The following is a 24,360-nucleotide window of genomic DNA, read 5'->3' on the forward strand; positions in this document are numbered from 1 at the left end:
GAAAGGCTCTTCCACAGAGAAGGTAACTTTGGGAAAATTTCAGTTCAACTCAGTAACCATTTGTCAACTATTATTTTCTGTGTTCCGATCTAACTTTGGTGGATATACCTAAATATTGATATCTTATATTAATATCTTTATATATTAGTTCTTTGAAGACATGAGTATGCACTCTGGCTCTTCCACTTACTTGATGTGTGATTTGGGGTAATTTCCTTGACCTTTTAGAACCTCAGTTTTGTCATCTGTAAAATGGGATTGATAATAGTTATATTATTAAAACTTGGTTGCTGTGAGAATCAAATGAGATAAAATATGTAGAGACCTTTATAAACTTTAAAGCACCATCAACATGTAAGCGATTATCATTGTCTGACACAGGCATTGAAACTATGTTTAGTTCTTACTGCAGATTCCTAGACTCAGAGATGTCTACAAGTTTCACTGGTAGACCTAAGGCAGACAGGAGGAGAAAGAAGGGAGGAGCAAAAAAGGAAAGAGTAAAAGAAGGGAACAGAGGAGGGAGATAAAGTGGAAAGAGAGGGGAAAAAAAGAGAAAGAAAAAGGTTCACGTTGTGGGGCACGGTGCAGGGCTATGAGTAATTGTTTCCAATGTTATTTCGTCATAACAGGTCCAAAGGTCTAACATGTAGAATCCTCCCACAATGAAGAAGTGTTGATCAATTTCATGTTGGTTCACTGTCTTTAACGAGCCTTGACCTATTAATTGGTTCTTAGGCCCAAGTTTTGGCTCAAGGAATTTATATGTTTGTAAATCTAATCTTTGCAGATAAGAGTCTTCAAATATTAAAAGTTGGCCAAAAAATCCAGTTCTTAATACAATTGTCTTTCTGGCAACCTGTCACCACTGTACTCATTGTTTCAAGAAAGAGGAGTATGCAAGGGATCATTTAAGTCTTCAGCTATGTGCTAATGACCTACTACTAATCCTTTCTGAATAAATTCAGTATTAATTGACGTTAAGAGCATTTGCTAGCTAGAGCTTAAAATGATGGCTGAAGTCGAGCAATGGACCATTAAGGGCACCATTTTTTAAACCATCCTTCTTTTTCTTTATTTGAAGGATCTCTGAAGCTTTGTAGTAATAAACAGCTGTCTTTTCTCACGTTCACTGAAACTTCTTGAGTCCCTTATCATATAAAACTTTAAGCCATTCGGACATTCTTTTACATAAAGTATCATATGTATTCATTTCCCAGGACTGAAGCTTTCAGCCATTCCCATTCTTCCTGCACTTGCAGATTTCAAACATTAATGGAGATAAGCCAAATCAAATAGAAGCTTAAATACCAATGGTTTTATATTTATTTTGCAGTATATTTCCACACATAGTATGTACTTTTCAGTTACGTGTTCACATTATTCATTAAATGGATTAGGGTAAGTTCAGTATTTTCAGTTACTGCTTAAAAAATACTTTACAATGGCAATTCTAATGTTGAGACAGAGGTTATTTTGCATCCTAGAATGCATGGAAAGCATAAAGGTTACCTTGCAGTATATTAGGGGGAAATATTTACAAATTTGTACAGTTTCCAGTTGTTATTATTTTGTTAGACCCATCTAGTAAGAATAGATCTCATTCCCATTGCTGCAAATTTGTTCTCATTTACAGTTTTCTAGCTGGGCTCTAGACCTCTTAGATTTATCTACTGATGGGGGCTCATTAGGTTCCATGGAAAGCAGATCCACTAGATTGGAATGAGGAACCTGTGGCCTTGATCACATGTTCTAGGCCTTCTAGGTTCTCAAGAGGGGTCCTTTGATTGAATCCAAACTTCACAGAACAAATTTCCTTAATATTTTTGTTCTGTAAAGATTTGTTCTATCAAACTTGGACTCAGTCAAAGGATCGCACCCAAGCACTTAGAAGACCACATGTAGCCTTGAGGCTGCAGGTTCCCCACCCCTGCATTAGATTGTTCTAGTAATTTATCTGATCAGCTATCTGACCTATTGTTCTTTTTACAAAGACTGCACCCCAAAGAGGTGACCTAGTAAAAGAGTAGGCAAATTTCCAATGTCTCTTTTTAAAAACACTAATCATTCAGTAAAATAGTAATGGTAGCTTTTGCAACACTATAACGGAGTCCAGCTATTCCAGGTGCTATAGGAAATCTTGACTTCTTTATTCCCACTCTCTCCACCCCCATCCCATCCCATCCCAAACATTTACCATTAAGTGTTGTTTCTAATTAGGTTATTCAGGTTGGAAGAGGCTGATGGGTTTACTGGCCACAAGGTCAACGATCTGTTGTAAAGGACAAGCATGGCTCTTAGGGCAGTTCCCCCATGCTGCCACTAATGCATGTGCTGGTTTCTTGTGAAACAAAACAAGCAAGATTTTAGAACAAGAAGAGAAAATGTCTTTTATGTACATCTGTTTCATCATCATCTCCCCCATGTCTACATCTGAATTCATCTCTTTTCCGGTAATATTCAGCTTCCCAAAAGATGCCCAGTATAGTGTTCCAGAATGGGCTACAGAACAAAGCCAAACCAAAGTACCTGGTTGGGTGGAGCTCCCATTTGTGGCTATTTCAAAATCCTTATCCTCTCTGTTATCAAGGAAGTAGCCATACTAGTTACCCTACTTCCTTCTCCCCGTATGTTCTCTCTGCCCTTTTTCATAAGTCTCTCTCCCAAGTTCAGAGGAAAGGAGTGATATGTGACAAGGAAGGCTGATGACTGATTTCTACCATCCTTTTCAAAGAGATGGAGATGGCACAAGGTGCTCATGGCCAAAAATCACCAGATCACTGCTCTGCAAAAGAGGCTGAGCTGGTTGTCTACTCAACAAAGAACAGAGCCAAGTCTTTGTCTCAGGGGCTAGGAAGGGCACTCTCCTCCACATTCGCATCCATTGAAAGTCTCTAAAACCCCTTTGCTTTGTAATTTTTGATATACTACTCCAAAGCCAAAGACTTCAAATTGAGCTTATTCTCCTTTGGCAACACCACAAAATAATAAGGCAACAACATGATATTTCTTCCTAGTTCCACGCTTAGCCAAAGAAATCTGGATCCTAGATAACACAGGCCTCAAAATTCCAGCTCATTGATATCATTTATCTCATCAATTTGAAGGATGGGGCCAATTATTATTTTTTTCTTTTTAAAGAAAGACAGAATGATCGACCCAAACAGGGATGTTTTCCTTCATGTTGGAAAGGAGGGTAAAAACAAACATAGGCTTTTGCTTGGTGAAGGAAGTCATGGGAAAGATAACAAGATCATTGCCAGCCAGGGTTTGCTTTCTCCTTTCCATATGCAGAAGGCAATGGGGAAGTAGAAAATGGAATACCTCAAGTTCTGCTATCCCACTGTGGAATCCCTCCAGGGTCTTTAAAATGAACATCAAAATGTCAGAAAAGAAGACAGTCTTCTTCTGGGTGAGTCAGCCACTTCCTCTGCCCCACCCAAGTCACACCCTCAGAATTGTCCCCGTTCACCAGTTGGGTTTGATGGTCCTTTCCACCAATTTCTGAAGGACTGAGTGCATTGGTGGCAGTTAGACCTTCTGCATCTCAATCTGCTGGTGATAGTGCCGTGTCTGACCTTTGCCATTCAGCTTATACACAGAGCTCTTTTGCTGTCGCCTTCTGTAACACCACACAGCGCTGATAACCACCAAGAGCAGTAACAAACACAGGACAATAACTATGACGGCAATTACCGGGCCTTTACTGACACTTGAGCAATCCTCCCCTACACAAGACTCAGTGGTTGGAAGAGGCTCTTCTTTTATGCCCGAGGTAGGAAGCTCTTGCTCCATGAATCTCTCAGAGGGTGAGTCTGGGAAGCTACTACGGGTACTGAGCATAGTGGTCTGGATGGGAGGAAGAGTGGTGGCATCTTTCTCAGCATCTCTGGGTGATGGGATATAGTCAAGGGGCTGTGGATCTGCTATCGTCATTGTCCCTGGGGTTGAGTTGGTAAGGTCATAGAGTAAGGTAGACATTGGAGATTCATCTGTTGCAAATCCCCAAGGCACAGTGGACTGATAGGTGACCATGTCACTTACTCCTTTGCTGGGACTCACATTCTCAGGGGCAGCAGTAGGTGTGAAGGTCACTGGTCCATAGTCCAATGTTCTCATCAGAGTGACAGTCAACTGGGTTACATCTTCACCTATAGTGAACATGGTACTGCTGGATTTTTTTACTTCTACATGGTTGGGCTGGTCAGTCATAACCAGAATACTTTCATCCAGACCCACTGACCCATCCCCCTTATCCCCTTCATCATCTTCTTCTTCCTCCCTTGTCCCATCAGTTACAGGGTACCCATCTAACCAGGATTCATCACTGCTACTTGCCATGTGCTCCCCCACCTTGCTGTCATTCCTGCCAAGAGTCGGTCCAATAGGGAAGTCAGCACTGTCATAGATCATTTTGCTCCCTGGCTCATGGAGTCTTGATTTCACTCCAATATGATTATCTCCATCGGAAAAACGCCTCTGGGCATTCTCCTCTATCATCTCCTTCTCCAACTCAGGCTCATGAAAACCCTCAGCTGGAAACCAAAATAAATGTTTCTGGCTCAACAAGGAGACTGGGGATTCTGTGGGAGCTCTGCCTTCTCCTCCAGGCAGGTCCCTCGTCTTTATGTCCTTGTTGCCAAGCATACTTTCTCTCTCTAGAGAAACAGAGATGGAATAACCCTGCTTGAGTTTGTCCGAGGCTTCTTCCTGGTCCCTGGCCTCCTTCTCTTCCTCTCTACTCTGATCCTTCTTGTGATCTGTGAGTGGCGTTGATCTGTCATCAGGGAAATTCTCTTCATAGTCAATATGTGTCTCAGTTTCATCTAGGAAAAAAAAAGGAGGGGGTGGTAAGTTGCATTAGACACCAGAGCATAGATGCTGTCCCTACCCTCATTATATTGTGAGCTCCTTGAGGTCAGGGACTGTATTTTGTCTCTTTTTGTATCTTCCGTGCTTAGTTCAATTCCTTGCAGTAGGTGCTTAATAAATGTTCATGTATTGATTGACCTGTCATGAGAATTAGCAAAGTGAGCCAAGTTTGCAGCATGCTACCTTGTCAAAAATCATAAGCAGTGTTTTTTGCTGTATGGGGTATTTGATATCTTGAATCTGAATGCTAGTTCCTTGAGGGTAAAGAGTGTTTTGTTTTTATGCTTATAGTGCCAGCACCTAGCACCATGTCTTGCACGTAGTGTGTTACTGAACTTAAGTAAACTGAATTGTGGAACTAGAACCATAAAAAGAGTCAGTGATGACTCAGAGGTTAAAAACCTGGATGCTTGGAAGGATGACGGTGCCTATAACAGAATGAGGAAAATGAAGAATAGTTTCTGCTGGTTACACATGAGGTTGGGCAGAGGCAATGTGTCTGTAGTGGCTATTATCTTCCCATCTTGTTGTCTAATGATTTCTGCATTTTAGCAGGTGAAAAATTTGTGTCATGTTGAAACTAGGATGATGCCTGAATACATGAATGCTTTGTGAAATCTCCCACTAGGTTTTAAAGTCCTTGATGGTGGGGACTGTATTTTTCTCCATTTTTCTACAACTGTGCTTTGGATATGAATTAAATTGAATTGAAACTCACTGAGCTATACTCAAAGATTCAATGAGCTTTGCTGAGTTTAACTTTGAAATCAAATCCAGTAAGTTTTATTTGGTTCCTATTCCCATTCATTCTACAGTTTTTGGAAGGTTCTAACATGTGCAAGGCTTTAGGAGAAATGTGAAATTTAGGTTATGATATGGTCCCACCTATATGGAGTAGCCCCCACACAGTAAGGGAGGGAGGGGAAAGGGGAAAGACAAAATAAGTTCAATATTATGTATTAAGTGCATTATAAATTATGATTCAAGTGTTCCATGAGGTTAAGGGGAAAAAGCTATTATAAGGTGAAGGGATCAGTAGAGGCTTCAAGGAGTTGGTGCCTTTTGACTTGGAATTGAGAAAGCATTCAGGCATCATCCTAGTTTTAGCAGGACACAAATTTCTCATTTGCTCAGGTGTAAAAGTCAACACACAACAGGATGGGAAGATGGCAGCCATTGCAAACACATTGTTTCTGCCCAACCTCAAATATAACCAACAGAGATGTTGGCTGCCTTTATCTAAACATTCTATGAATCAAGGCTTCTCTCTGTTTAGGCAAATTTCTGAGGTTTGGGAATTTGAAACAAACAAAAATAAAAATTCAAACAAATTTTGAATCTCTTTGAGAACAACCTTACCTTTATCTCACCTATCCCCCCACTCATCATTCCCTCATTCTTCTTTTGATGTTCAGTCATTTTTTCAGTCACATCTGACTCTTTGTAATCCCATTTGAGGTTTTCTTGACAAAGATACTAGTTTGCCATTTCCTTCTCCAGCTCATTTTACACATGAAAAAATTGAGGTAGATCAACTTAACTAACTTGCCCAGGGTCACATATCTAGTAAGTGTCTGAGGTTGGATTTGAACTGCATTCTTTCCCCTCTGCCACCTAGCTGCTCTACTCCTCATCCTTAGAGGGGATTTTCCCATGGACAGACACAAGTACTAAAGCAAGAATAGGTCCTAGCTGTCCATTGTAACCTTCTGCCTCTCCCAGGGATTGGAGGGTAAATAGCCAGTTCTTTCCACTGGGTGTAAAGTAAGCTGCAAAGTTATATCTGGAGTTTCCAGCAGACATCTTGACTGGTCCTGGCTTGAGTCTCATTCATTGTAGACAATGAGATGGTGGAGTGAGTTGGCTGGGAGATGGCCCAAGGCCCTTCTGTGTTTGTACAGTCTACAGTAGCCACCTTTATGTGTGTAGGAGCTGTTAGCTTTGGGGGCGCCTGTATGAAAGCATCCATTCAGCTCCCAGATCATCAAAGGCATAGGCTTACCCCTCCAGCTGGGAAGTCTCGATGCTTTCCCCATCCCTATCAGAATGCCCTGACTGGCTGGCTTCTTTCAGTAATGTTCTGCCTTCCTGTCCTTGCTCTGTAGACTAGAAGAAGGCACCATTGGTCACTGGATGGTCGTGTGGCTGGTGTTAACTATTTCCCTTACCACTTGAGAATGAGTCTTAGATTTAGGGTCAGAGGCCCTGGGTTCAAATCCCAGCTCTGGCACTTACATTAGCTAGATGACTATGGGCAAATCTTCGGTTCTAAGGCTCCAGTGTCTCACTTGTAAAGATTAAGATGTTGGACAAGTGATCTGCCACTCATTTTCCTGTAGTTTCTGAACAACCATGATAACAATGCCTGCCTCTTAGACAGAATCTTTACATACATACATTATTTCATTTCAGTCTCTCAATCACCCTGGGAGGCCAGGAGGATCTTAGAATAGATTTAGAGCTGGAAAGGACCCTGGCAATTATCTTTGTCCAACACAGACCTCTTACAAATGAGTCTGTCACTCAGCCAATAAGCATTCATACACATTTAGCAAAAGTATCAAAAGGCATTTATCATACACTTACTAAAGCCAGGCAAGGTGCTAAGCTGTGAAGTTGCAAAGAAAGGCAAAAGACAGGCTCTGCCCTCAAGGAACTTACACTTTAATGGGGAATTTAATGAGAAAACTAAGGCCTAGAGCAGTTAAATTCGGTCAAATGACTCATGGTCATAAAGATAGCAAAGCTGAGAAAATAATATGGGTATTATTGTCCTCATTTCTCAGCTGAGGAAACCATGGCCTTAGAATTAGTGTCAGAGGTAGTATTTGAATCCAGGACCCCCTTATTTTCCAGCTCTTTCCACCACTCTCCTGCCTCTCTCAAGCATTAACTATACCTTTTCTTCAGAGAACTCCTCGATAAGGAGGTAATAATGATCATGATGATAACAGCCAGCATTTATATGGTGCTTTAAGGCTTGCAAAGTATTTAAATATATCTTCTCATTTGAGCCTCATAACAACTGTGGGAGTTGGTGCTTTATTATCATTATTTTACTGAGACTAAGAGAGATAAACCAACTCGTCCTAGTCATAGAGCCAGTTAGTGTTTGAGTCAAGATTTGAACTTAGGACTTCCTGTGTGACACCGTATACTTATACCTTCTCCGTGTGGAGTTTATACAGAACGGCTCTCTGGGGAGGTTGTTTGTTTACTTTATTCCTTACCTTAAGCCTAAGGCCTTGAACACAGCAGTCATTTGTTAAACTGGGTTTATTGTTCTGTTGACCAACTTTGTCCTTTGCTGATGATCTCATCACCTCTTGCTCCCATCTTTCACACTGGGGAGACTGTCACACTAGACTGACTAGCTAATGTCTGCTCACCCCACTACTGAAGAGGCATCTCTCTGTGCCCCAAATGTGGGCATTTAATGAAATTGATCCCACTGCTCAGACCAAGTCACATTGAGGATGTTCTCAGAGCCCAGAGGGCTAATTTCACTCAAAGATTGGAGTTAGAAAGTTCAGGTGACCCAGAAAAGTAGCAGCCTGCCCTGAACATCCAGGCTCCATGTCCTATGCTTCATTCTCACAGAACACAGTGAAATGAATGTCAGAGCTGAAAGAAACCTTAGAGATAATAAAAGCCCAGTCCTAAGGTTCTTGTCAACCTGAAAGTTTGGTTGAGAAAAAGGCAGCAGGCTAAATGCATACAGTTTATTCCCTTTAAGCTACAATTGCATGATCATGGAGCCAGAATAAAATTCTGACTGTCTAATACAAGAATGATCAGGCTAAAATACACTTTACCATGAGAAAGGAATTTTCTTAGTTGAATAAGTTGTAAATTCAGTGAGACAAGACAATTAACAACATAGTGTCAGTTGAAATTTATGATTCCAGGATGTCTGACTTTCCTCTATATAGCATGTGTCTCTGTGATACAAGATAAGGAAAAATCCCAGCACTCTGGTTGCAGGCATCCTGTCATAAACAGGTCCTTAAAATTGCTGACACAGAAAAGGGTATTTTTAGAGCAAAGCAAAGCAGTCTGATTGATTAGTTCAGGCTTGGACCCTTATTATAATCGAAAATTTATATTAAATGATTATCATTCTAAACCCTGGGCTTTCCTTAATGTCTTGGCCCTGGCCAAAAGGCCACAAGAGAAGGGCTAATAGAATTTTTAAAGTAGTTACATGCAAAAGAAACATAAAACTCTGACTAATGATGGATAATATTTTGTATTTGTAAAGTACATGGCACTTTGTGGTACACAGAGCATATTTTCTCCATTTGACATATGCGGAAACTGAGGCTCAGAGAGGTTAAATAACATGGACAAGCTATATAGCCAGTATCTGGTAAAGCCAAGACTAGATTAAATTGCATTGACATTTTTTATTTCTACTTCACCCTCATTTCTGAATACATCCTTGCCTCTTTACCCATTCAGCAAGCCCTTCCTTGTAATAAAGCATTAAAAAAGAGAAAGCTCTGCCAACTAATCAAGAAGTCAATTAAGTCATGCAGCATACATGTTCTATACTCCTGGTCCCTCACCTTTGCAAAGAAAGAAGGGCGGTACATTGTTCTCATTGTTTCTCTAGGGGGCAAGCTTGCTCATTATAATGATATAGCTGAGCCCAGGTCTTTACACTTCCAACAGTCTCTCCACCTACCACCTACATTTGATGGGATTCAACAAACAAGAAAAAGAAAAAAGAAGACAAGAACTTATACCATTCTAGATTTTTGTTTTGTTATGTGTTGGTTTTCTTAGAGCTAAGTAAGGGAGAAATCAAATGAAAGTGTAGATCTCCAGACCTGAGAGGAAAATCTGAATCTGCTGCCTCAGAGCAGGATTGTCACGGACAATTTTCATGGGAGTGCCCTCATACTCCTACATTAAGACACTGGTGATTCCACTGGACAACCTAACTGGGTAGCTGACCAGTAAGGAAAAATAGAGGAAGGAACAAGCAGGAAACCAAGAGAGGAAGAGAAAGGAGGAAAGGAAAAGATGGAAGGACTGATGTCAATGCCAGCCACAATTCAGCGGCCACTGCTTTCAGCAGCCATAGGCTATCCAGATTATATCTTTTGCTTCTTCTGATGGCCAGCATCAACCCACCTAGATTATTTGAACTAGAGCATCTCAACACTCTCCCCTCATCCTAGAAAGCAAAGTGTGTGAAATAGAAATGAGTATTTATGTGGGGAGACAGAACCTGTTCAACATGGCACTCTCCTAGGCTGGCAGTTCGTGGGTTTTTTATTTTTTAATTGTGGTTAGCCCTTCATAATCTGGTTTCAAACCATCTTTCCAAATTGATCCTGTGTTACTTCCCCCTCCCTCATGCACATTCTGACTCCACTGATTGGCTGAGTCAATGCGTGACATTTCATCTCCTACCTGGGTCTTTTCATAGGCTATATTCCCTCTTCACCTCCAACCTCTTGACATCCCTGGTTTCCTTCAAGGCTCTGCCCACATGCTGCCTCTCTGACAAAGCCCTTTCAACTTCCATGGTTAGTAATGCTCCCCCAACAGAAATCACTTTGTATTTATATTGAATATTTTTAGTATCATTTTCTGTGCGTACTTATTGTTTCTTCTTAATAGTGTGGAAGCTCTTTGTGGGTAGGGGAAGTTATATGTTATATGGGGATATGTTATATTCCCAGTGACAACAGCTATGTTTGGAACATAAGTGATTACTAAATAACTGTTGAATTGAATTAAATAATTGAAGTAACTGTTATTGAACTCTATAAGCAAAGCTGTCTTCCTGAAAGTAGCTATATCCTGTATTTACTCAAGTATCATATCATTTCAGTCCAGTCCACATATCAGCTTTAAGATTTAATATGAGGGCTCTTGGTGGTATCCAACTCTCAATTGGTACTTTGGCAGATGTAATGATTTCATCAATGTGGGTACTACTTACAGTTAATACAGGTTTCATTACAGTTAATACAGGCCACCTTCAAGGCTCCATCTTAAGAGAGCTGGTATTGATGCTGGATATCACAGGGAGTTGTAAAAAGAGATAGATGACTGGCCTTGAAATCAGGAATACTGGGGTCTGAGTCCTATTTTTGACTATACTATTTCCCAACTTAATTATAAGTAAGATGCTAGCTTTCTTTCCCTTGGCAACTCTCTAAGACTCCAAATTTCAAAGAGCTGTGTGTCTTCATCATTACTTGGAGCTCTCTTTCCCATGAGATCTGTACTGCCCTCCTCAAAAGTCTCACCTCCTTGTTTTTGTTGCTATGAATTAAAGGATGCTATGAATTGAAGTCCTTAGATGTACTCATCAATTGAACTACCTTGTGCTCCATTCTTGGCATTGCTGTTCTTTGTCCAATGCTACCATTATTTCTGTCAGAATGTAAGCTCATTGAGGGTAGGAGCTATTTCCCTTTTGTTTTTCTAGGTCTGAGAGTAGTGCCTAGGTACAAAAGAGGCACTTAATGAACATGGGTGGACAGGTTGATATAGTTCTTTTCATGTTTTGTTATAATAATTATTATTATCATTGTTATTTTTCTACCTTAAAATCCTATCCCAATGCCTCATCATGACATGGAGGTGATCTTGGCTCTAGAGGGTCATACCAATACAACATAGATTCTGGCAGGTGCCACTATGCTGAGAGGACTTTGAGCAATGCTCAGAGGACTAACCCAGTGAAGTCTGGAAAGCCTCAGTCACTAGGTGATGAATATATTTTGGCCAAAATGACTCATGAAGAATGTCTCTTCATGGAGAGGGTACAATATGTATTGGTAGGGGAAGGACCCAATGACAATTAAATCAGGGACCTTTGGAAGCACTGAAGTAAGAAGAAGAATAAAGAGAAAGAATAAGAGTTTATTCTAAACCTCACCCCGACTAGATCTGTAAGACTTTCACTGGGACACCATCCCATGAAACATTTCAAATCCCAATTTGAACTTAATGTGAAAAATATCCCAGGGAGTGAGAACAGAGGACCCACAGTTCATTGACTAGAATATAAAGAGCTCAAGGAGACAGTAAATCAAACAGCATCTGGCTGTGAAGGGGCAGAAGGAGCTGATTCCCTCACAGCCAGAAGAGATGCCCAGACCAGGGCCTGGGAAAGTGGCCAGTGATGTCATCTGGGAGTCTTGTAGTTTCAGGATAAATACTCTGACACTGAATCATGGGATCAATATGTCCCAAGAGATATTTTTTTAAAAAAAGAAAGATCCTTCACATATATTTTCTATCTAAATACTCAATTGGTAAAATTGTGAAGAAATTAACTCCAAGAGTTCAAAGGGACTATCTTATCTATGCCTTCCCCAACCTTCCACTCATCACCCCTGCCCCCTGCAACTCCAAAACCAATTAGGATAAATGACTATCAAGAGAATTTTTAAGAGCTCCAGAGGGAGACAAATCCACAACCTCTACCAACTTAGCAACTTTCACAACTGAGGAAGTCTGCCTCATTTCTGTTTTCTTCTCAAGTTTAAGTCAAACCCATGTCTCCTTTTCTTTTTAGTTAATTTTTTTCAAGAAGAAGGAGGAGAAGAAAAGGAGAAAAGACAAATAAAGCCTTTGCAACAAATAGATATAGTCAAGTAAAACGAATTTCCACAAAGGCCTATGGCTTCTTATGGTCTCCTAAGAAAACAGCACTGGAAGTTTAGCTATGGCCACACCCTCCTCACATTTCCCCCACCCCCTCAAACAAAAATATTACAAGAAATGGAATGAGTTTTTATAAGAGTATCATTGTCTTGACTCATTGATTGTTATCAATGGAGAACCCATTTTTAATTAGCTTTCTTAAATATGCCTATGGAAGCTCTATAGATGTGCTTGGACAAGAGTCACACAGGATGGTAAAGGGCTGATGAATCACTGGATCATAAAATTATAAAGTTGTAGGCAGCCTCAGAGGCCATCTCATCCAGCCTCTTATTTTTCATAGATGAGGAAACTGAGGCACATAGACAAAAAGTGACTTGTCCAAGGTTACCAAGGCAGTAAATAATGGATCCAGGATTTGAACCTGTCCTAAGATGATAACTTTAGCCTTCATTCCACTACATCAGAGGAGGAAGTATCTGTGCTGATGAGATCACAGATCCATTGAAGTATCAAATTTCTATTCTTATTATTGCCTTAGCTAATTCCTCTGACCTCATAAGACTTCTTTCCTTCCTTCAGTCCTGCTTCACTCACCCCAAAATGCCACAAAACGGTCCATTTGAGCCATATTTTACTCACACCATAATTGTGATCTGCAACTAACGTTTTTTAAAGCTGCTCTAGCAATGCCATCTTGCACAATTATAAAGCTTTTACTGCTATTGTACAGTGCCATTTTAATGTCATACAATATTACATCCTCATCCTCCCATCTCTCCCCACCTACCTTTTTTCTTCACTTTCCTTTTTCTGGGGAGGGTTCCATCATGCCTTGAAAGCTCTGTCTTCACCTCCACCTCGCTGAAGCCTTTACTTCCTTCAAAACCACTCAGGGATTACCTCCTCCAGGAAGCCTTTCCTGATTTCTCCCCATTGTTAGTACTACTTTCCCCTCTCCCCCAATTGCTGTCTATTTATTTTGCACGTACTTCTACCTAATTGTCTTTTTATAAATAGTGGCTCCCAGTAGAACATGAACTCCTTGAGATCAGAGACTTTGTTTTTGTCTCCGTTTCTCCAGAGTCCAGGAAAGTACTTTGGCAGAGAGTAGATGGTCAATAAATACTTGTGAAATTGAATTCTACTAAATTTCATTAGAGCTGGCAGAGGCTCAAGGGGTATCTCTGTGCCGAAATTCTCACCTTGGATTCTGCACAAAAATCAACTTTTGCAATGAATTGTAATTTTTTAACTTCTAAAAAGGCTTTATGACTGTGGCCTTTTTTATTTCATAGAAATGTTTCTGTTGTTTGGTTGTTTCAGTCCTGTCCAACTTTTCATGACCCCATTTGGGGTTTTCTTGGCAAAAATGGTTTGCCATTTTCTTCTCCAGCTCATTCTACAGATGAGGAAACTAAGGCAAACAGGGTTAAGTGACTTGCCCAGGGTCACACAGCTAGCAAGTGTCTAAGACCAAGTTTGAACTTACATATTTTCCTGATTCTAAGCCCAGTGCGCCATGTATGCACTATGGCGCCAGCTAGCTGCCCCAGCACTGTTTCAGCCTCTGTCAAATAAGATTTGGATTCTGAGTGATCATTTAAGGTGCCTTTCAGTTCTATGATCTCACAGGCAGGTGTGATCCATACAACTAAGGGAAATCACAATAAACATTTTTAGGGGTTTTGGTTTCAATGAATTGTAACAGGCTTAATCCTTAGTTGCCCTGATAACACCACTAAATAATTATGGCAATGCAGTTTCAAAAGTGCAAAGGGTCTTGGACTTCAAATCAGGAGGACCTGAGTTCAAATGCTCTCTCTGACATTTACCAGCTGTGTGACCTTGAGCAAGTCACTTAAGCTCAATTAGTCTCACTTTCTTCATTCATAAAATGGTGATAACAATCCCTGCAATACACACCCTTATGGGTTTTTGTGAGGCTCTAGTGAGATAATGCATGTAGATCTCTTTGCGTGACTTTAAAATATTATTTAAAGTTATTATTAATTAGGAAGACAGATCATAGATTCAAATCTCAAAGCAGGGGTAAATGTTTAACAACTGACTTCCCCCCAGAATGTACATAAGACATACTTTCTAGTTTAATCTGTTTATTGACTTTTTTCATCACTTTCTATTCTAGACAATCAACAAAACAATAGTCCTGATTTATAGCATGTGTGTGTGTGTGTGTGTGTGTAAATAATTTTGATGATTACTTAGGTGTAAATGCCTCCTGTGAAAATTTAACAATCAGCTCATTACAAGGTAGTTTCAGCATATTCCTGGCTAGAAGGGACTTTCAAGGCCATTTAATCCATCCCCTTTCATTTTAGAGTTCATGGTCTCATAGTATTTAGTGCTGAAAGGGATTTCAGAGGCCATTCAATCCTTTCACTTTACTGATGAGGAAACTAAGGTCCAGTTGGTTTAAGTGACTTGCCCAGGGTCACACAGTTGAACTCCTGGAGTTTTGTGACTCCAGGTTCACACTCTATTCACTATAGCGCCGCCTAGCTGCACTTCAAAACTTTTTTCCATGTCATTAGGAATGCACTGCATGTCATCTAGAGCTCTTGTGACACGCCAAAGAGCTTCCAAAAATCTCGCTCCCTGCCAATCGGGAAGATTACATTATAAAGCATTCCTCTCTGAGGGCTTCTTTCTTAAATGGAAAAGTTAAAAAACAAGTGTGCTTCTGCCATCTCCCCATCTAAATACCACATCATAACAAAGTTCTCTGACAAAAGGAAATTCTGTGTTTCTCTAATGTCCAGGCATAGATGAGGACAAGTTGAAGACATGTTAGTGCAAAGGACATGTTTCCATGGTATCCTCCCACTAAGAGAAAAAACCTTACTAAGTCATATCAAATCAGAAACCTAGATTTATTTTGTTGGCCCCCACTTTATAAACAGCAATCACCCACCCTGAGCAAATTACAAGGTATGATGGGTGAATAACAATGCATGTTGATTTTGTTCATTTCACTTTGACTACAACCTTGATTCGACTAATTATTTTTTGTTTGTTGGTTCATCAAGTCTTTGACTTGGAAGGCACCTTCAAGGTAATTTGATATATCCACCATCCAAATCATGAATCCTGTTAAGAATCCTCAAAATAATGGTCATCCAGACTCGACCATAGGGACTCCAGTAACAGGGAATTTACTGCTCCAGTGAGGTAGCCTTCTCTATTCTTGGATCATTTTAATACTTAGGAAGTTTTTCCTTGTATCGAGCCAAAAGCTACCACTCTTGATGGTTTATGGATAACTTCCACCCAAGTGGGAGCCAAACAGAACAAGCCTAATCCCTCTTCTTATATGGCAGCCCTTCAAATAAGTTCCTATCAAAAAATCAGTTTGTTTCAGGCAAAAACAGGCCTGACCTGCTGGTCCCTCTATTTGCTACTCCATCTGCATGTTGGACCTTCGCACAGGCTGTCCGCCATGTTTGGAATGCTCTCCTTCTATCTCTACTACCTCTTGGAATTCCTAACTCCCTTCATGGCTCAGCTCAAATGTCATTTCCTTCAAGGGGCCTATCCTGATTCCCTTCTTTGTTAGTCCATCCACCCCCTGGAAAGCCCTTTTAAAAGGCTTTATTTAAAAAAAAAAAAAAGGCTTTATTTTGTATACATCCTCTATTTGTGTACATGCTGTATCTTCCAGGAGAACATAAGTTTCTTAAAGGCAGGGACATTTTTCATTTTTGTATCTATATCCCTGGCTCCTAGTACAGTGTCTGGCACAGAGTGATGAGTAATAAATGCTTATTGATTGATTAGTTGATTAGGCAAATGTGAAAGCCACGTCTATAAACTGAGGCTTTCAGGGTAGCTCTTTAGGATGAAGCTGAGCCCTCCAGGGAACTATAAATCCAAAACTGGGTTTTCTTCCTAACTCTGCCACCAACTTGCAAGAGGATACTAGTCAAGTTACTTTAACCTGATCTCAGCTTTTCTGTCTACAAAATGGATGCGTGACAACTGAGAAAGAATATTATAGCAAAGTATTTTGGTATCCTTAAAGGCAGCAAAAATTATGGCATAGCTCAGTGGAAAGACTGCTGAGGACTACAGTCTGGACCTCAGTTGTGTCAGTTCTCAGCTATGTAATCTTAGATGAATCTCTTTCTCTCTCTGGGTCTCAGTTTCATTATCTGTAAATGTGAAAGTCATCTCTCTATATATATATATCATCTGTATGGCCCCTTTCTGTTTTAAGTACCTTGCTTGGGAACATGCAGCTTATAAGTGTCAGATCTGATCCTCAACATTTATAGAGATGGAAGGGTCTTGAGGGTTGGTCCAGTCTTGGCACTTTACAGATGAGGAAACTGAGGCTCAGAGGCCACACAGCTTACAGCTGTCAGAACTGGGACTTGACCCAAGGTCAGAGGAGCAGGAAAGATCTCAAAGATCTTCTAAGTCACCTAGACACCCCCTTCTTATGGCAGATGAGGAAGAGCCAGAGAGAGTCAATGATTTGCCTACAGTCACACAGAGCTAGGGCGAAGGGGGTTAAAGAGGTGGGAGAGGCTCTAACTCCAAATTCAGGGCTCTGTCTATAGCACTACCACCCATCACAGTAAGTAAGTAATACATCTAGATAGAAAATGCTTTTTTTTCTGATCACAGCCCAGCAGGAAATATGGCTGTTTTGTCCAGACTGTTCTCTATAAACCATTTGGGACAATCTTCCTCACCCCCCGAAAAGCCTTCATTCCTCTACCCTCCATGCTTCCCCGATGTGAAAATGTGCAATAAAGGAACAAGTCCTTGGTTCCATAGCAAACCTGCACCCTGAGCCTCGTTCCCCAAGTGCGACAGCACTTTTTTTGCCCCTCAATCTATTCTGAACTACAGTACTAAATCCAGGTTCTTTTACAGGCAAGCAGGGGCAGGGGACAAGGGGTACAGGAAGAGTATGTTCTCTCTGCTGCAGAAGAAATAATAATAAACTGCAAAAACATACATTTCCCAGTCCCCTGCCAAAGGTTGCTATGTTTAGGCTGAATATGCCTGTGTTCTCTGGTAGAACAAGTCCCCTTTCATGATGGGGAAAGACAGGAAACAGTAACTCTTCAGGATCTTTTTTCCTCAAAGTTTTCCCGATTAGAAATTATGGGCTATTACCTCATGTGCGTAATGTGCTGGAGGTCCTCTTGCCACAAATTATTTGATTATGATGCATTTCTTTGTTTCTTTGAGGTTGCCACAAGACACCAAAAAGTCAAGAGCTAGCATACGGGAATGGTTTAGTGCATGTGATTTCAGTCATTCCTGGATCACTGAGGTTCAATCAACTCTACATTTCATCATTAAGAGATCCTGTGTAGCTGACCATAAATGGGTTGCCTGAGCTACAATCTGACTGGCGTCATTACTAACAGGCAGTGGCGAGGTCTGTTAGGTGAGTGTGGGCCGTGTTTGACCTGGGCGACGCCCAGTCAAGGCAGGCCATGGAAACCGGCCACATGGAGGCAGCTTGGTTAGCGTGCCAGCAGCTTCCCAGCTATCATTCTCAGATTCCATCGTCTCCTTTCAACCACAGACAAATGCACGGTGTTAACAGCAGGTGAGCCAATCCAAAAACCATTCATTCTTTGCCCAGATAAGCAGCGGCCAAATATTCGGTGATAGCAGATGCTCAAAGCATCTTTGTGGGCTGCTCAGTATGCTTATGGCCCCAGTCCCACCAGGCTAGCTGGAGTCCTTTGCATCTGTTCCTTACCTGTTGTTTTCCTGCTCTCACCTCTGTTCACCCATCTCACTCATCTTTACACTCCCCATAATCCTTCACTCCCACCACTATTGATTTGGAAGGAGGCTGAGCGGGGGAAGAAGGACCCTCCCATATACATTATTTTCTTTCTTTGTCTAGATGTAAAACAGGCAGAAGGTGGTAGCGTTTCTTAAAGTTGTCCTTAGGCTACTACTTAAAAGAAATCATTTTTGTTTCTTTGAGGACAACATATCCCTCTTCCTTCCTACTTCTAGCACCAACCATGTGGTGCTCCATGGATAGAGTACCCACCTTGGAGTCAGGATAGACCTGAGTTCAAATCCAGTCTTAGACAGGTACTAGCTGCGTGCACCCAGGCAAGTCACTTAACCTCTGTTGGTCTTAGTTTCCTCATCTCTACAATGGGCACAATAGCACCTACTTTCTAGGGTTGTTGTGACAATCAAATGAGTGCCTGGCACATCCTAAGTGCTATATAAATGTTAGCCATTATTATATATATTTTTATAGAGTATAATGGAATGGCAGGAACAAAGATTGACACTACTCAGTATACATCAAGGATGCTGGCAGAGATTTAAGAAAATGGTTTCTAGACCTGGCCATTATTGATTTAATAGAAAAATGGGCAAAGGCAGAGATGAAGCAAAAGCTAGAGGGAGACCAAAAGAGGAATGAAAGAACTTGACTAAAAAATAACTTATCCAAAAGTATGTGGTTCTGTCATTGTACTGAACCTCTTCACTTTGATCAGTCAAGTAAGCAGCAAGGGTAGTTCTCTGGTTTGGGGTTCTGGAGGAAAGAGATTCTTAAGTTGCTGGAATAGGAAGACAGAATGAAGGGCCTCTCCAACTACTCCTGCCAGTAATATGTCGAGGGCTTTTTTATGCCCAGAACAGTGTACAGCCATAGTATTAAAGGGTTTAGACCCAGAACGGACATTAGACATCTGGTCCAACCCCTTCATTTTACAGATAAAGCGATAACCAGAGAAGCAAAATGACTGGCCTGATGTCATACAGATAGGGTCATATAAGTCATAGCATTATTAATTTTAGAGCCCGAAGGACCTTAGGGGACATTAAGTAGAACTTTCCCATTTTACATGAGGAAAATGGCAGTACTGGGAAAGTAAATGATTTGTCCAGGTTCACACAGCTATTAAACATCTGAGGCAGGATTTGAATTCGGGTTATCATGATTCCAAGTCTAGCTCTCTGTCCACTATATCATACTCCCTCTTAAATCCCGGTCTTCTAACTCCCCAGTGTATCTTTAGGGTCTGAATTCAAACCCCAGCTAAACCATCTACAACCTCACTTTCCTCAGCTGTAACATGAAAGGGTTGCACTGTATGACCTCTATGGTCTTGTCTAACTCTAAATTATATGGTCCAATGATCAGAATAAGAAAAAATTTTAGGATATAATAGGATGTCACTGAAACACCCAACAAGAAGACCAAGAAAGTGTAACCACTTGAAGACATTTGCTACTTCCTAGTTTTGCTTCCATGGAGAGGGTGGGGGCAGAGAGAGAGATGGGAAGAAAAGCCCATATCTTTCATCTGTGCTTTCCCCAGAACCCCAGGACTCTGGCTATACCCAGTCACATTCTGTACCCTATGCTCTCCTGACTTTTCCTTATCTAAAATGGAAAATTAAACCAGCTTTTGTCAGAAGGACCACTGATTTAAACATTTTCATCAAAGGATCAGAGAATTGAGAGCCTAAAAACCTTTGAAGACCATTTAGTTCGGACATTTGCCAAAGGTAACTAGAGTGGTAAGAAGTAGCCTCAGGATTTGAACCAGGAAGACCACAGCTAGTTTTCTATTATATATGGCCATGGGGACATTGGAGAAACAGTGGACCAGAATTCACAAATGACTTTCTTAAATACCTTCAAACAACTTAAATGACAGGGTCTCGACATGCCCCGGGTAACTCTATTGCTACCCAGATATCAATTCCCTGAAAAAACTGAGGAACACTGAAGAAATGGCCACAGAGAATGACCAGGAACAAAAGTTTGACCTCAGTGCTACAAACACAAGTCTCTTTTAATGACTCCCCATTGTCAGATCACCAAATCACAGGGTTTTAGGTTTAGAACTGGAATGGATGTCCAAGGTTGTTCCACTTTTCCACACCTGGTGAAATGGATCACTCAGACCCAAAGAATTTAAAAGAATAATCCACATAAGAAAAGTCTATTTAAAGACCCCTGGTTAAAAGCTGTTCCCTGGGTAGTTAAGAGCAGCCCAGAGGATATAGGCCACTGGTAAGAACTTTCAAAGCTATTGGCAAAGGGGCTCTCAGGTGGCTGAGGAAAAGCAAATCACCATAGGTCTGCTCCAGAATTTTCTTCAGTGATCCCAGCTGGTGTTGTGAAAAATCAAGAGGGTGGGGGAGGTGATTGGGAGAGTTAACTCACTTCTCCCCCAGTTCCACGTATCCTGCCCCACAATAAAGGGCATCATTTTAGGCAAAATGAGTCTGACCTTACCTTGAGCTTTTCCTATCATAAGGTCACAGAATCACAGGATTTAGAAAGGGAAGAGATCTAAGAGATAATCTAATCTGTCCCTATTTTACAGATAAGCAAACTAAGGCATGGCAGGGAGGGGGGACATGAACTAACTTGACCGAAATCATTTAGAAAGCATATATGTCTTTTAAAGCTCTCCGTAATCTGGCTACTTTCTACCTCACTTGTGTTTTATTCCTCACACTTTCCTCTGTCCTCCGCAAACCAGTGACGCGGGCCTCCTTGCAGTTCCTTATAATAGACATTCTATCTCCTGACCAGTGTTTTCACTGGCTTCCCCCTTCCCAGGCCCCCAGTGCTTTCTCCTCTCTGCCTCCTGCTTCCTCTGCCTTCTTTCACATCTCAGTTAATATCCCACCTTCTGCAAGAAGGCTTTTCTGATCCCCCTAAGGCTATGCCTACCCTCTCTTATTTATCTCCAATTTATCCTTGGTATATCTTATTTCTTTGCAAATGGATTCCCTCTTTAGACAGTGGGTTCCTTGAAAGCAGGGACTGTCTTTTGCCTTTCTATGTATCTACAGCCCTCAGTGCCTGGCACATAGTAGGTACATAATAAATGCTTGTTGACTGACTGCTGACTGAATATGGCAGAGCAGGATTTGAACCCAGGCCCTCTGATGCCAATATTCTTTCTCTTTTGGACCATGGCTATTTGTGTTCTTCACTTGCCTCATCATGGGGATGGTGGATGACATTGGATACTTTAATGTCATGCTAGCTGGGCATCAGCTCTGGCAGGTCCCACCAAGGTTGGAAAGACAGTATGGGTCCAGTAATGACTATGTCAGTTTCTGAGAGCCAGCCTAGTCCTAATAAGAGACACTCATCACTAGGCTGGCTGCAGTGTACTAAAGGTTTTTGGTCCTAGAATACACAAACAAACACATGAATAAAACAAAACATGGAGGCTCCGTGATCTTGGTCAGTGGAATAAATATTCACAGACAGGATCATAGATCCTTGATGTATTGATGTGAAATTACCTGTGTATGTGTTTCATCATCCCATTAGTTATAAGCTACCTGAGGTCAAGGACCATGCCTTATTTTTTTAATTGTCATTTATTTCCTTATATTTTAAATTACATTTTATTATTTTTTCAATGAACAAGCATTTATTTTCTCACCTTCCTACTTCCCCAGATCTTCCCTTGGGGGAAAAAATTGAAAAGATAACCCTTGTCCCAAATACGTATAGACAAGTAAAACAAATTCCTTTTTGTCACGTACAAATGTGTGAGTCATTCTGTGTATTTAGTCCACCCCTTCTCTATGGGGAGTGGAGGGATATGCCTTATTGTTGTTCCTCTGCAACTATGGCACCATGCGTGACTCATCTTTATGTCCTCTAGCCCCTAGTCTGGGGCGTTGCAGATAGCAAGGGTTAACAAATATTCCCCTAATCAAAGTGAATTGGGTACTTTAAAGTGGATAATGTGCAGATTAATTGCCTCCATATGTATGTTGTTTTCAGTCATGTCCAACTCTTTGTAATCTCATTTGGGGTTTCTGGATGAAGATACTGGAGCAGTTTATCATTTCCTTCTCCAACTCCTTTTACAGATGAGGAAACTGAGGTAAAGAGGGATGAGTGACAGTCATACAACTGGTAAGCGTCTGGGGTCATATTTGAACTGACTTCAGGCCCAATGCTCTATCCACTGTACTCAAGTGTTTGTTCATACAACTCCTTTACATTAGGCTTCCCCCAAAGTGCTTTTTGTTTTGTGAGTTGTGCCTATGGATATTTCCTATATTAGAGATTAAAATGTTATCATAAAAATAGTTTTGACTCTGAGGAGGCCCCAAAAGGGCCTTAGGGACTGCCAGGGGTTCCTGGATCACACTTTGGGAACCAGTGACCCACTCAGTGGCATGTCACTAAGGGGCTCAAGAACCAGCTATCTTCCAATTCATGATCAAGTCTAAATGCAAAGTTTCTGAATTCCAAATTCCAGGCTGTAAGAAGGTGATCCTGAGAGCTCAGAAAGCAAATGCGGCTCCAGACATGCAGAGCCACTCAGACCCCTCCTGCTTTGATGAACAATATCCTTAGTTCACTAGCACCGGTAGAAGCTTCAACTCCACCCAACAGCTCTGAAAGCAGTCCTCTGGGCCTGCTCTAGCATCAGCAATGGCCTTGTTTCCTTCATTCAGTAAATACAAGACCCCTACTAAAGGACCCCAGGGTGAGTCAGATCCAGCCTTTGTGTAACCACGTCAAACACAAACGTGTGATCAACCCTCCAGGCCCAGGGGTTGAGCCCCATTTTCTAGGGCAGATGACTGAGGACAACTGGCCTCCCTACATTTAGTGAGAAAAAATAGGGGACACAATTTGTAAAAATCTGTTGAGTCCAAACCTGGGAAATGGAACAAGAATCTCCATTTCTAAGAGTGTCCTTTCTCCTCTCCCCTCTCCCCACAAATACCTTCTCGCTGAACATCATATTCAATGTCTAAGAGACTTATCTCTTGTTCTGTGAACCTTGGTCTACACCTGCTATGTGGAGACCAGTGAGTTTCTTAAGGTGTATCTGAGCCATCCAGGGAGAATGGGAGCATTCGCATAGCTTTGGGATAACAGCTCTGCCATTAAGCAAGGGACTTTTATGTACTGACCAAATGAATTGCTCTAGGGACAGGGGAGGAGAGAGGGAGAGACAGAGAAGACATAGGAGAGAACAGGAAAGGAGAGAGAGATAAAAGAGAGAGAGGAAGGGATGAGAGAGGGAGAGACAGAGAGGACGGAGGAGAAAGAGAAAGAGGAGAGAGAAGAGGAAAGGAAAGAGAGAGAAAGGAAGGAGAGAGAAAAATAGAAAAAAGGGAAAGAGAGGAAGAGACAAAGAAAAGAGAGAGAAAGAGAAGAGAGATAGAGAAGATGAAAGGAGAGAGGGAGAAGGATATTAATTATAATTATTTAAATACCAGATATTTAGAAGATTGATTTTCCAGGTCTGTCCTTCTACTAACAACCCAGTAGAGACATTAGCTTAGTGATTTGCTTTCTTCAGTTTTCCTGTCAAAACCTGCTTATTTTCTTCTATGGTTGATTACCTGGAAAAATCAGTTACCTAATCATCCAATCCCTAATTAATCTAGGCCATCTCCAGTCTAAGTAGAGTCATAATCATCTTCTATTCATCAAAAATTCTATTTAAGGTATCCATGGCCATGGATTATTAGGTCCTCTGATGGGCCTGGGGTTAATAGGGCACTTGCCTTGGCATGAGGATAGGCCTGGGTTCAAATCCCACCCTGGATGCTTAATAACTGAGTCTCAAATTCCTGTTTTGTAAAATGCAGTACCTACCTCACAGGTCTGTTGTGAGGCTTAAATGAGTAAAGTAAAGGGTAAAACACTGTGTAAGTATTAAAAAAAAAATAACACATTTATGTAAGACTTAATATGTGCCAGACCCTGTGCTAAGTGCTTGACGATAACTCTCATTTGGTCTTCACAAATCAATAGCTATTATTATTCCCATTTTCCAGATGAGGAACCTGAGGCAAACAGAGGTTAAGTGACTTGTCTAGAGTCACACAG

At 41.1% G+C, this 24,360-nt stretch overlaps 1 protein-coding gene across 1 annotated transcript in view; it reads right to left on the reverse strand.

The window, feature by feature from the left end:
* Positions 1–1,321: 1,321 nt before the first annotated feature.
* Positions 1,322–24,360, reverse strand: part of SUSD5 (sushi domain containing 5) — a 103,867-nt gene continuing 80,828 nt past the window's right edge. Inside the window, exon 5 of the mRNA XM_072651481.1 lies at positions 1,322–4,826. Coding sequence (XP_072507582.1) covers positions 3,532–4,826 — 1,295 coding nt within the window. The 3' untranslated portion in view covers positions 1,322–3,531. The remainder of the gene's footprint in view (positions 4,827–24,360) is intronic.

This window comes from Notamacropus eugenii, chromosome 3, assembly GCF_028372415.1.
Source record: "Notamacropus eugenii isolate mMacEug1 chromosome 3, mMacEug1.pri_v2, whole genome shotgun sequence".
In the NCBI taxonomy this organism is placed as follows: domain Eukaryota; kingdom Metazoa; phylum Chordata; class Mammalia; order Diprotodontia; family Macropodidae; genus Notamacropus; species Notamacropus eugenii.